The 14,104-nt window shown below is 40.2% G+C and overlaps 1 protein-coding gene across 1 annotated transcript; it reads right to left on the bottom strand.

Moving 5' to 3' along the window:
• Nucleotides 1–204: 204 nt before the first annotated feature.
• LOC115116734 (NLR family CARD domain-containing protein 3-like) lies at nucleotides 205–10,988 on the bottom strand. Its single transcript, XM_065015632.1, has 6 exons — nucleotides 10,781–10,988; nucleotides 8,597–10,388; nucleotides 8,153–8,326; nucleotides 1,469–1,642; nucleotides 1,274–1,320; nucleotides 205–831 (listed from the first exon to the last, which is right to left on the bottom strand). Exons 1-6 carry the CDS (start codon nucleotides 10,986–10,988, stop codon nucleotides 275–277), a joined length of 2,952 nt encoding a protein of 983 aa, XP_064871704.1. The 3' UTR covers nucleotides 205–274.
• Between the last annotated feature and the right edge of the window lie 3,116 nt (nucleotides 10,989–14,104).

Here is a 14,104-nt window from a genome sequence, read left to right as displayed (position 1 = left end):
TGCGTGTGTGTGTCCTGTGTGTGTGTTTGTGTGTGTGAGTCCAGTGTGTGTGTGTACAGTGTGTGTGTCCTGTGTGTGTGTTTGTGTGTGTGAGTCCAGTGTGTGTGTGTACCGTATGTGTGTTCTCACAGGGCGCAGGATCACAGAAAGAGACGGACACAGAGTTACCATGGTTATTATTTCCAGGAATAAATTGATCCAAACTGGTGTGTTCCTCCATGTATTTAAATGTCATATTGTGATCAAACATTAAACACATGATTAGAGTGAAACATCATGTTGTGTTTGACACAGTGACCACTTGACAAAGGGACACTGAGGAGGTAACATCATAAACCCTAAACCCTGGATAGAGGGGCTCAGTGAATGTGGTGTAGAATGTGTTCAGGTGGGTCAGTGTGTCAGAGGAGGCTCTGTAGAAGGACAGAGTGCCGGCTGGCCAGTCCAGATACACTCCTACTCTGTGGGAGCTGGAGGACGGGACGTCTATGGTAGTGTGATTATTATTGTGACAGGCCTTGTAACTGTTGTCAGAGCAGACCAGACTCCAGGACTTGTCATTGTATCCAATCCCACAGTCAATGCCCCCTCCTCTCCTTTTGATTCCTTTATATGTCACTCCCATCACAGCCCCTCCCCCACTCCTCTCTACCTCCCAGTAACAGCGCCCAGTCAGACCCTCGCTACACAGCACCTGTTCACAGTCCTCAAATCTCTCTGGGTGATCAGGATACCGCCGTTCCTGTCTCCTACATGTCACCTTTCTGTTGTCCTCAGACAGAGAGAGGAGTCTGTTTACTGTGTTTGGGTCCAGTGTGAGATCACAGACATCTGATGGATGAAACCAGACACAATATTAGAAATCATCATCATTCACATTAGAATGTTAATTCACTTTTCACTAATTAATTTAATGTAGATGTGTCTAGGTATCAACAGGAGAAGTTAAGGTAACTTGAGACTTGTTGAATGATCATATGTTATACTGTATGGTAATGTAAAAAAACACTTATTCACAAAAATGACACACATACACTCACACCCTGAACACACACACATTTCTAATGTAACACGAACATGCCACTCACCTACACAGACACACACATTGTCAAAGCAACTCGTTCTAAACTTTGGTGTCCCTGATTTCTGCTTCTGTAGAACTACATATTATATTTAATATGACCAAGTAAGTAATGATGGTGGTCTTTGACTTTGACTTAACTTGAATTTAAGACTTTTCTTAATCATATTCTTCACAGTAGTTAACACTCACATTTTCTAAGGCCAGGTTTCATTCTGTTCTCTCCACAATGTTCCACACTGTAGTGGTAAGCAGAAGAACAGACAGTCATTGAGGGATACACACAACACACACAGTCAGCATATCATTTGGTAAGAATGTTTGTCTTAACAGGCCTGATAACTCAAACATGTCTGATATGAACATTAACATAAACCCTCTACATACTTGAGTTTATCCAGTCTGCAGTGTGGATCCTCCAGTCCAGCAGAGAGCAGTCTGACTCCTGAGTCTCCTGGGTGATTGTAGCTCAGGTCCAGCTCTCTCAGATGTGAGGGGTTTGACCTCAGAGCTAAGACCAGAGAAGCACAGCCTTCCTCTGTGACTAGACAGCCTGACAGCCTGCAAAGAAATCATCATCATTTTACAAACACACTGTTAACTGACCAGACCATTTAAAAAGTATTATCAGTCAAAAGACAGACAGTGAGGTATCAGATTTAGATTGTATTGAGTATTCAGTCCACACCAAACAAAATCAAATCAAAATCAAATCCAACTTTAATTGTCACATGCGCCGAATACAACAAGTGTAGACTTTACAGTGAAATGCTTACTTTCAAGCTCTTAACCAACAGTGCAGTTCAAGAAGAGTTAAGAAAATATTTACCAAATAAACTAAAGTAAAAAACAAAATAAAAAATTATAAAAAGTAACACAATAACATAACAATAATGAGGTTATATACAGGGGGTACCAGTACTGAGTCAGAGTGCGGGGTTACAGGTTAGTTGAAGTCATTTTTACATGTAGGTAGGGGTGAAGTGACTATGCAAAGATATTTAACAGCGAGTATCAGAAGTGTACAACCAAATGGATGGGGAGAGTGGGGGTCTATGTAATGGTCCGGTGGCCATTTGATGAATTGTTCAGCAGTCTTATGCTTGGGGGTAGAAGCTATTATTAAGGAGCCTTTTGGTCCCAGACTTGGCGCTACAGTACCGCTTGCCGTGCAGTAGCAGAGAGAACAGTCTATGACAAGGATGACTTGAGTCTCTGACAATTTTATGGGCTTTCCACTGACACCGCCTATTATATAGGTCCTGGGTGGCAGGAAGCTTGGCCCCAGTGATGTACTGGGCCATACGCACTACCCTCTATAGAGCCTTGTGGTCAGATGCCGAGCAGTTGCCATAGCAGGCGGTGATGCAACCGGTAAGGATGCTCTCGATGATGCAGCTGTAGATCCTTTTGAGGATAGGGGGACCCATGCCAAATCTTTTCAGTCTCCTGAGGGGGAAAGTTTGGTAATTTGGTAAAACTGATTTAATTTTGCCTGCATTAAAGTCCCTGGCCACTAGGAGCGCAGCTTCTGGATTAGCATTTTCTTGTTTGCTTATGGCCTGATAGAGTTGGTTGAGTGCGGTCTTAGTGCCAGCATCGGTCTGTGGTGGTAAGTAGATGGCTATGAATAATATAGATGAGAACTCTTGGTAGATAGTGTGGTCTACAGCTTATCATAATGTACTCTACCTCGGGTGAGCAATACCTCGAGACTTCTTTAATATTAGACATCACGCACCAGTTGTTATTGACGGAAAGACACACACCCCCACCCCTCGTCTTACCAGACGTAGCTTCCCTGTTCTGCCGGTGCATTAAACATCCCACCAGCTTGATATTATCCGTGTCGTCGTTCAGCTACGACTCGGTGAAACATGAGATATTACAGTTCTTAATGTCCTGTCGGTAGGATAATCGTAATCGTAGGTCATCAATTTTATTTTACAATGATTGCATGCTAGCAAGTACAATGTATGGCAGTGGGAGTTTAATCGCTTGCCTACGGATTCTCAGAAGGCAGCCCGATCTGGGTCCTCTTTTCCTCCGTCTTTTCTTCATGCAAATTACGGGGATTTGGGCCTGTTCTCCCGGGAGAGCAGTATATTCTACTCGTTAAAGGAAAAAGCTTCCTCCAGTTCGTAGTGAGGAATCCCAGTTCTGATGTCCAGAAGTTATTTTTCAGTCATAAGAGACGGTAGCAGCAACATTATGTACAAAATAAGTAAAATAATAAGTTACAAACAACGCTAAAAAACTAACAAAATAACACAATTGATTAGGAAGTAAGACGTCAGCCATCCTCTTCGGCGCCATCTTTTGACAGTGAAGCTAACATTTAAATGTGGTTCTAAACTATATAATTTTCAATTTTAGATAAAATGTTTCACATAAGGTAACAGTATATAAGGTCACCTTTTATTTGAGGGTATTTTGATACACATCCATTTCACCATTTAGAAAAATAAACACACTTTATGTATCTAGTCCCCCTATTTGAAAAAGTACAAGTATTCTGACCAATTCACGTATTGTGTATTAAAATTGTCAAAAGTTTAGTGCAATGAATACATCAAGCTTGTGACTTCCATGATTAAGAAAAATCATGAATTAATCATGAATAATAACGAGTGAGAGAGTTACAGAGGCTACAACAAAACATTCTAACCTCTCACCATTAACCTCTAATTAAAGGTGACATACTAACCTCTCACCATTAACCTCTAATTAAAGGTGACATTCTAACCTCTCACCATTAACCTCTAATTAAAGGTGACATTCAACCTCTCACCATTAACCTCTAATTAAAGGTGACATTCTAACTACCATTAACCTCTCATTCCATTAACCTCTAATTAAAGGTGACATTCTAACCTCTCACCATTAACCTCTAATTAAAGGTGACATTCTAACCTCTCACCATTAACCTCTAATTAAAAGGTGACATTCTAACCTCTCACCATTAACCTCTAATTAAAGGTGACATTCTAACCTCTCACCATTAACCTCTAATTAAAGGTGACATTCTAACCTCTCACCATTAACCTCTAATTAAAGGTGACATTCTAACCTCTCACCATTAACCTCTAATTAAAGGTGACATACTAACCTCTCACCATTAACCTCTAATTAAAGGTGACATTCTAACCTCTCACCATTAACCTCTAATTAAAGGTGACATTCTAACCTCTCACCATTAACCTCTAATTAAAGGTGACATACTAACCTCTCACCATTAACCTCTAATTAAAGGTGACATTCTGTACTGTCGTCTAATATGAAACATTTGATTTCAATCTAAAATGCTGGAGCATAGCGCCAAATTTAAAACTGTAAACTTCACTGTCCACACACATATGATGTGGACTATGTGTACCTGGTAAACACATATGATGTGGACTATGTGTACCTGGTAAACACATATGATGTGGACTATGTGCCTGGTAAACACATATGATGTGGACTATGTGTCTGGTAAACACATATGATGTGGACTATGTGTACCTGGTAAACACATATGATGTGGACTATGTGTACCTGGTAAACACATATGATGTGGACTATGTGTACCTGGTAAACACATATGATGTGGACTATGTGTCTGGTAAACACATATGATGTGGACTATGTGTACCTGGTAAACACATATGATGTGGACTATGTGTACCTGGTAAACACATATGATGTGGACTATGTGTCTCTGGTAAACACATATGATGTGGAAACTATGATGTGGACTGGTAAACACATATGATGTGGACTATGTACCTGTAAACACATATGATGTGGACTATGTGTCTGGTAAACATATGATGTGGACTATGTGTCTGGTAAACACATATGATGTGGACTATGTGTCTGGTAAACACATATGATGTGGACTATGTGTCTCTGGTAAACACATATGATGTGGACTATGTGTCTGGTAAACACATATGATGTGGACTATGTGTACCTGGTAAACACATATGATGTGGACTATGTGTCTCTGGTAAACACATATGATGTGGACTATGTGTCTCTGGTAAACACATATGATGTGGACTATGTGTACCTGGTAAACACATATGATGTGGACTATGTGTGTCTGGTAAACACATATGATGTGGACTATGTGTCTGGTAAACACATATGATGTGGACTATGTGTCTGATAATCACATATGATGTGGACTATGTGTACCTGGTAAACACATATGATGTGGACTATGTGTCTGGTAAACACATATGATGTGGACTATGTACCTGGTAAACACATATGATGTGGACTATGTGTCTGGTAAACACATATGATGTGGACTATGTCTCTGGTAAACACATATGATGTGGACTATGTCTCTGGTAAACACATATGATGTGGACTATGTGTACCTGGTAAACACATATGATGTGGACTATGTGTACCTGGTAAACACATATGATGTGGACTATGTGTCTGGTAAACACATATGATGTGGACTATGTACCTGGTAAACACATATGATGTGGACTATGTACCTGGTAAACACATATGATGTGGACTATGTGTCTGGTAAACACATATGATGTGGACTATGTGTCTGGTAAACACATATGATGTGGACTATGTGTCTGGTAAACACATATGATGTGGACTATGTCTCTGGTAAACACATATGATGTGGACTATGTATCTGGTAAACACATATGATGTGGACTATGTCTCTGGTAAACACATATGATGTGGACTATGTGTCTGGTAAACACATATGATGTGGACTATGTATCTGGTAAACACATATGATGTGGACTATGTCTCTGGTAAACACATGTGATGTGGACTATGTGTCTGGTAAACACATATGATGTGGACTATGTGTCTGGTAAACACATGATGTGGACTATGTGTCTGGTAAACACATGTGATGTGGACTATGTCTCTGGTAAACACATATGATGTGGACTATGTGTACCTGGTAAACACATGTGATGTGGACTATGTGTCTCTGGTAAACACATATGATGTGGACTATGTGTCTGGTAAACACATATGATGTGGACTATGTGTCTGGTAAACACATATGATGTGGACTATGTGTCTGGTAAACACATATGATGTGGACTATGTGTCTCTGGTAAACACATATGATGTGGACTATGTGTACCTGGTAAACACATATGATGTGGACTATGTGTACCTGGTAAACACGTGGATCTGGTGAACAGTTATCACTTGTTGACCAACTACAGTGTCGTGTCTTTTTGCCGGATTAAGTGATATGCTATTTTATAAAATCCTTTCTTTGTAATGAATATTACCTGATTGAGCTAATCATGTAAATGTAATTAACTAGAAAGTCGGGGCACCACGAAATAATATTTATAGAGCTGTTATCTTCCGAATAAACTCTTAAAGACATATTTACTCTGAGCTGCGCTTCGGTAGGTTGGTGGTAGATGGAAGGCCGTGTTGCCCAACCGAGTTCTATTGAAGAATGTCTCTGCTGGTAAATTGGATACGTTGTAGTAATGTCATTGTGTGGTAGACGGGATACTCTGTCTGTTCTTTCCTAGCCCACTTTTGCAGCTGCTGTTGCTTACTCAATGGCTAGGAGGTATCACTTCTGTAGTGAATAAGAGTTCATACCATTCTCAACCAAATCTGTGAGTGAATAAGGTTCATGACATCGGACCGCATTATTATCTGAACCCTTCTGACATCGGAATCATCCTAATGTACCCAGAACAGTTATTATCTGAACCATTCTGACTTCGGACCGTTCCTAATGTACCCAGAACAGTTATTATCTGAACCATTCTGACATCGGACCGTCATCCTAATGTACCCAGAACAGTTATTATCTGAACCATTCTGAACATCGTACCCAGAACAGACCGTCACCGGAACAGTCCTAATGTACCCAGAACAGTTATTATCTGAACCATTCTGATATCGGATCGTCATCCTAATGTACCCGAACAGTTATTATCTGAACCATTCTGACATCGGACCGTCATCCTAATGAACAGTTATTATCTGAACCATTCTGACATCGGACCGCCATCCTAATGTACCCAGAACAGTTATTATCTGAACCATTCTGATATCGGATCGTCATCCTAATGTACCCGAACAGTTATTATCTGAACCATTCTGAATCGGACCGTTATTATCTGAACCATTCTGACATCGGATCGGACCATCCTAATGTACCCAGAACAGTTATTATCTGAACCATTCTGACATCGGACCGTCATCCTAATGTACCCATTCTGAACAGTTATTATCTGAACCATTCTGAACCATTCTGATCGGATCGTCATCCTAATGTACCCAGAACAGTTATTATCTGAATCCATTCTCGATCCTAATGTATCGACCTAATGTACCAGAACAGTTATTATCTGAACCATTCTGACATCCTTCTGAATGTATCCTAATGTACCCGGAACAGTTATTATCTGAACCATTCTGACATCGGACCGTCATCCTAATGTACCCAGAACAGTTATTATCTGAACCATTCTGATATCGGACCGTCATCCTAATGTACCCGGAACAGTTATTATCTGAACCATTCTGACATCGGATCGTCATCCTAATGTACCCAGAACAAGAGATTACATTTTCGTCAAGACTTTATATAGTGGAGGGAGAAGGGTGTGTTTTCATAGTTTTACAGCCCATGTCTCTTCACAGAGCCCTAACCTTATGAAAACCCAAATCTCTCATTTGGAAGCTAAAATTACATTTAATCTTTTCACCAATAATTTTATGTTCAAACATTTAAATTGAACAACAATTCCATGTGAATCCGATAACTACAATGCTCAGACTAGAGTTTATGTCATCCTATCATTGATGAGAATGTCTCAGATGACAACCGAACTGACATCATATTCATTAAGTACCACTGCATATGTTCCATTGGTCAGATTACCAGAATATGATTCATTTCCCCCCACCTTCTGATGTTCCCAGAAACTCTATGTTAACCAAGGGGGATTTAAATGTCACATCAGTAGGGTAGAGGGAGGAAAAGGGGGGGAAGAGGTATTTATGACTGTCATAAACCTACCCCCAGCCCAACGTCATGACAACAGGAATACTGACCTCAGAGTCTCCAGTTTACAGTGGGGATTCCCCAGTCCGTCAGAGAGCAGCTTCACTCCTGAATCCTTCAGGTCATTGTTACTCAGATCCAGCTCTTTCAGGTGTGAGGGGTTTGACCTCAGAGCAGAGGCCAGAGAAGCACAGCCTTCCTCAGTGACCCCACAGCCTGTCAGCCTGACAGAGAGATAATCATGATTTCACAAACACACTGTTCATTTAACACCAGGATTGTAGAAGGACAATTGCAGATGCATTTGGTTCATTCTCTCAAACAACATATACAGTAGATTCATCTTCCGTCTCCTAGAATGTTATGGTTATTTTATTATACTAATGTGAACAGCAATGTACTGATTCAATATGTTATTCAATAATACATATTTTTCTCTAAACTGAATATTTCATCCTGCTGATTAGTTCTTAAATATCATTGTATTTACTCACAGAGCAGCTCTGGAGACTTTGACCACTGGCAGCAGCCTCAGAAGACCTTCCTCTGATCTGGAGTATTTCTTCAGGTCAAACACATCCAGCTCCTTTTCTGAAGTCAGCAACACAAAGACCAGAGCTGACCACTGTGCAGGTAAGAGTTCATCACTGGAGACACTTCCTGATCTCAGGTAGCTTTGGATCTCCTCCACTAGAGAATGGTCATTCAGTTCATTCAGACAGTGGAACAGATTGATGCACCTCTCTGGAGAGGGATTCTCCCTGATCTTCTCCTTGATGTACTTGACTGTTTTTTCATGGCTCTGTGAGCTGCTTCTTGTCTTTGTCAGTAGACCTCGTAAGTGCTTCTGATTGGACTCCAGTGAGAGGCCCAGAAGGAAGCGGAGGAAAAGGTCCAGGTTTCCCGTCTCACTTTGTAAGGCTTCATCCACAGCACTCTTGTAGACGGTGACTTTAATTTTCTGTCTGATCCTCACATAAACGTTCCTGGATGTTGTTTGAGGTTCGGCCATTAGATTTTCATTGTTGTTGCTGAATGAGAGGAACACATATACAGCAGCCAGAAACTCCTGAATGCTCAGATGCACGAAGCAGTACACCTTGTCCTGGTACAGCCCACATTCCTCTTTAAAAATCTGTGTGCACAATCCTGAGTACACTGAGGCTTCATTGACATCAATGCCAGCCTCTTTCAGGTCTTCTTCATAGAAAATCAGATTGCCATTCACAAGCTGTTGAAAAGCCAGTTTTCCCAGTGACAGAATGCTCTCTTTATTCCAGTGTGGACCTCTCTCTTCTTTCCCAAGATACTTTTCATTCTTCTTTATGGTATGAAACACCACAAGGTGTGTGTACATCTCAGTCAGAGTATTGGGCATCTCTTCTCTCTTATGTTTCAGCATGTGTTCAAGGACTGTTGCAGAAATCCAACAGAAGACTGGAATGTGGCACATGATGTGGAGGCTCCTTGATGTCTTTATGTGTGAGATGATTCTGCTGGCCAGGTCCTCATCACTGAATCTCTTCCTGAAGTACTCCTCCTTCTGTGGGTCATTGAACCCTTGTACCTCTGTCACCTGGTCAACACACTCAGAAGGGATCTTATTGGCTGCTGCAGGTCGGGTAGTTATCCAGAGGAGAGCAGAGGGAAGCAGGTTTCCCTTGATGAGATTTGTCAGCAGAACATCCACTGAGGTTGACTCTGTGACGTCACAACACATCTTGTTGTTCTGGAAGTCTAGGGGGAGTCGGCACTCATCCAGACCATCAAAGATGAACAGAATTTTGTACTTGTCGTATTTGGAGATCCTTGATTCTTTGGTTTCCATTGAGAAGTGATAGAGAAGTTCAATCAAAGTGTGTTTTTTCTCTTTCATCAAATTCAGCTCCCGAAAAGGGAATGAAAAAACAAATTGAACATCCTGATTTGCTTTTCCTTCAGCCCAGTCCAGAATGAATTTCTGTACAGAGACTGTTTTTCCAATGCCAGCGACTCCCTTTGTCAGCACAGTTCTGATAGGTTTGTCTTGTCCAGTTAAGGGTTTGAAGATGTCATTACATTTGATTGCAGTCTCTGGTCTTGCTTGTGTCCTGGTTGTTGTCTCAATCTGTCTCAGCTCATGTTCATTATTGACCTCTCCTGTTCCACCCTCTGTGATGTAGAGCTCTGTGTAGATCTTATTGAGAAGTGTTGGGTTTCCTTGTTTAGCGATCCCCTCAAATACACATTGAAACTTCTTCTTTAGATTAGATTTGAGTTCACGTTGGCAAATCACAGCAAGCTCATCTGAATGAAGAAATAACACAGAGGATATTAATATTACATCTGATTTAATGCCTACAGTATTGTTAGACTGTGCTATAATGTTTAAATGGTAATAATGTATTATCTTACTGTAACTGTCTGTATAAATGTGTAAATGTTTTCATTATACATTACACACCGGTGTGACTGATTATATCATTATTGGTATTATTGATGGTATTATTAATTCTCTCTTGTCTAAATGAATCACCACAACACATCCCTGCTGCTACTGTACTTGATGAGGTCACTAGGTGTTGTGTTAAGTCTGGTACAATGTCTTTGTGTTACACGGCTATTTTAGCTGTAATTTAGCTTCAGCTTTTAAATGTTTGTTATAAAACAGCATTCAACATGAGGCAGACAGCTCTTACTTTTCTCCAGTGTGTCAGCAAGCTCCTTCTGGTTCATTTTCCTCAGGACGTGCAGTGTGATCTTCAGAGCCCCCTCTCTGGCACTGCTCTCCTGCTTCTCATCTTCAGCATCCACTTCCTTATCCTGCTTCTGACTCTCAAAGCCTTCTGGGAGTTCTGGACTAAGAATCCTCTTGAACATCTTCAGCTCGTTCTTTACAAATGTCATAATATTCTCTTCAAGCAACTGAAATAAATAATGTAAATAATTTAAGCAAGAGAAGAAATGCTTTCATTAACACATTAATGAATGATTGACATATCAACTTTACTTGAGGTAAACAAAAACAAATGTACATAACAGGACCACATACACTGAATATGGAGGCCAGTCTGTTTGCTGACTCTGGGAAGACTGACCACTGAGAATCTCTGACTCTGATGTCTCCTCCTGTGCACAAAACATGAGATTACATTTCCTCAACCAGGTTTCTGGGGACAAAACATCCAAGGAGTGCACAAACACACAGGGAGGGAATGTTGTGTTTGTTTAATATTGTTTCATGACTTTGAAAATGGAAAAAGGATTAGCCTATTGATTATTAAAACAACAAAAATAAATTGAAAAATGGGAGAGGAGAAATAACTAGAGACAGTGTTGTTTAACTCACAGACCATGACCCATGAGTACCTCTTACCTTTGTCCAGTAGAAAAGTCTGCCTCTCTGAACAATATAGGTATACCCATAGACCGTCACTCTTCATGGACAGACCGCTGGGCCCAGGGGAGGCTGGTCTCTCCTGCTTGATTGGACTTCAACACAACAGAGACAAACATTACATCTCTCATCTACTCTGAGCTCAGATGGAGAAACATACTGTAAGAAGAGTTTCATTCCAAAACGCTATATATCCGTTTTCAGAAATGTTGGAACATTGGCTTTGATTGTTTAAAGGACTCTGAACAACCGTGTCCTGACGAGAGAGCACATGTTCTACTCCAGGTGAAATTGTGCTCATTGTCATGGATTTATCCAAATAAATGTCACTAGAAAACAGCTAAAACAAATGGAACTGCAGCTACTTTGCTGTTATTCTGGCTGCACTCTTTGACGTGACTGTAAGATATCTGTAGTTGTCTAGCTAGAAAGGGATAAGAACGTTACCACCCAGTTTGGCAATGGATCATTTAGAACGAATGACTGGGTCTCATCCATAGATACAGAACAAAAAGACTTAACTACTGGGTCTCATCCATAGATACAGAACAAAAATACTTAACGACTGGGTCTCATCCATAGATACAGAACAAAAAGACTTAACGACTGGGTCTCATCCATAGATACAGAACAAAAAGACTTAACGACTGGGTCTCATCCATAGATACAGAACAAAAAGACTTAACTACTGGGTCTCAATAGATACAGAACAAAAAGACTTAACTACCGGGTCTCATCCATAGATACAGAACAAAAAGACTTAACGACTGGGTCTCATCCATAGATACAGAACAAAAATACTTAACGACTGGGTCTCATCCATAGATACAGAACAAAAAGACTTAATGACTGGGTCTCATCCATAGATACAGAACAAAAATACTCATGGGTCTCATCCATAGATACAGAACAAAAAGACTTAACTACTGGGTCTCATCCATAGATACAGAACAAAAAGACTTAACTACTGGCTCTCATCCATAGATACAGAACAAAAAGACTTAACTACTGGGTCTCATCCATAGATACAGAACAAAAAGACTTAACTACTGGGTCTCATCCATAGATACAGAACAAAAAGACTTAACTACTGGGTCTCATCCATAGATACAGAACAAAAGACTTAACGACTGGGTCTCATCCATAGATACATAACAAAAATACTTAACTACTGGGTCACGTCTCTGGCAACCGAACCAATAGAAAGTAACCATGAGCAATCATTTCTGATGAAAACAAATGTGATTGGGATACAGCATTTTGGAAATAAACTCTTCACATGAACAAACTTGTCATCTCACCTTTTAGCTGTGGTGTCATGTTCCCCAGAGAGTCTCATTTTGGAGGCAGGGCCCCCCTCCTCTCTCTCCCCAGAGAGACTCATTTTAGACCTCTGACAACTAAACAGAGATCCAGCATGTTGGTTGTGATTAACATAGTGACAACTAATTCTTGAATGACAATTGTTCATAATAATTCATTATTTCTCAGAAATAAAAACATTTACTAACAGACACATCGAAACAGTCAGATGATTTAATGAATTCACATGATTATGTAGTTGTGACATCTCTTCTCCATGGTAACTGTCAATAATAATAATAAGTCACTGTTTGTTAAGGTAGTTCTAGACAGTGTAGCAACACAAGGTCATGTCTCACACTTATTTGTATTCACTAAAAGTAGGCTATTATCTATCAATCTGTTATTTTCTAAACGAATCTGAATATGTAGACTGAAGGGCTAAAATGGGAATGATTGATCTGAGGGGGAAATCATTCATACATTCAGAAAGCAACAAGTAAGATATTTTAGATATTTTTATTTTAGTTATGTTATGTAATGTAGGCTAGGTTATAATGTACAGTTACATACACCTTAGCCAAATACATTTAAACTCCATTTTCACAATTGCTGACATTTAATCCTAGTAAAAATTCCTGTCTTAGGTCAGTTAGGATCACCACTTTATTTTAAGAATGTGAAATGTCAGAATAAAAGTATAGGGAATGATTTATTTAGCTTTTATTTCTTTCATCACATTCCCAGTGGGTCATAAGTTTACATACACTCAATTAGTATTCAGAGCTTAATTTGGGTCACAGAGCTGGGGTGAATTTTGGCCCATTCCTCTTGACAGAGCTGAGTCAGGTTTGTAGGCCTCCTTGCTCACACACACTTTTTCAGTTCTGCCCACACATTTTCTATAGGATTGAGGTCAGGGCTTTGTAATGGCCACTCCAATATCTTGACTTTGTTGTCCTTAAGCTATTTTGCTCCAACTTTGGAAGTATGCTTGGGGTCATTGTCCATTTGGAAGACCCATTTGCGACTGCTTTAACTTCCTGACTGATGTCTTGAGATGTTGCTTCAATATATCCACATATTTTTCCATCCTCATGATGCCATCTATTTTGTGAAGTGCACCAGCCCCTCCTGCAGCAAAGCACCCCACAACATGATGCTGCCACCCCAGTGCTTCATGGTTGGGATGGTGTTCTTTGGCTTGCAAGCCTCCCCTTTTTCCTCCAAACATAATGATGGTCCTTATGGCCAAACAGTTCTATTTTTTGTGTCATTTCTCCAAAAAGTACGATCTTTTGTCCCCATATACAGTTGCAAACTG

Source organism: Oncorhynchus nerka, unplaced genomic scaffold, assembly GCF_034236695.1.
Source record: "Oncorhynchus nerka isolate Pitt River unplaced genomic scaffold, Oner_Uvic_2.0 unplaced_scaffold_1380, whole genome shotgun sequence".
NCBI lineage: Eukaryota > Metazoa > Chordata > Actinopteri > Salmoniformes > Salmonidae > Oncorhynchus > Oncorhynchus nerka.
Note: the sequence above shows the minus strand (reverse complement) of the source record. Positions and strands in the feature narration are given on the sequence as shown.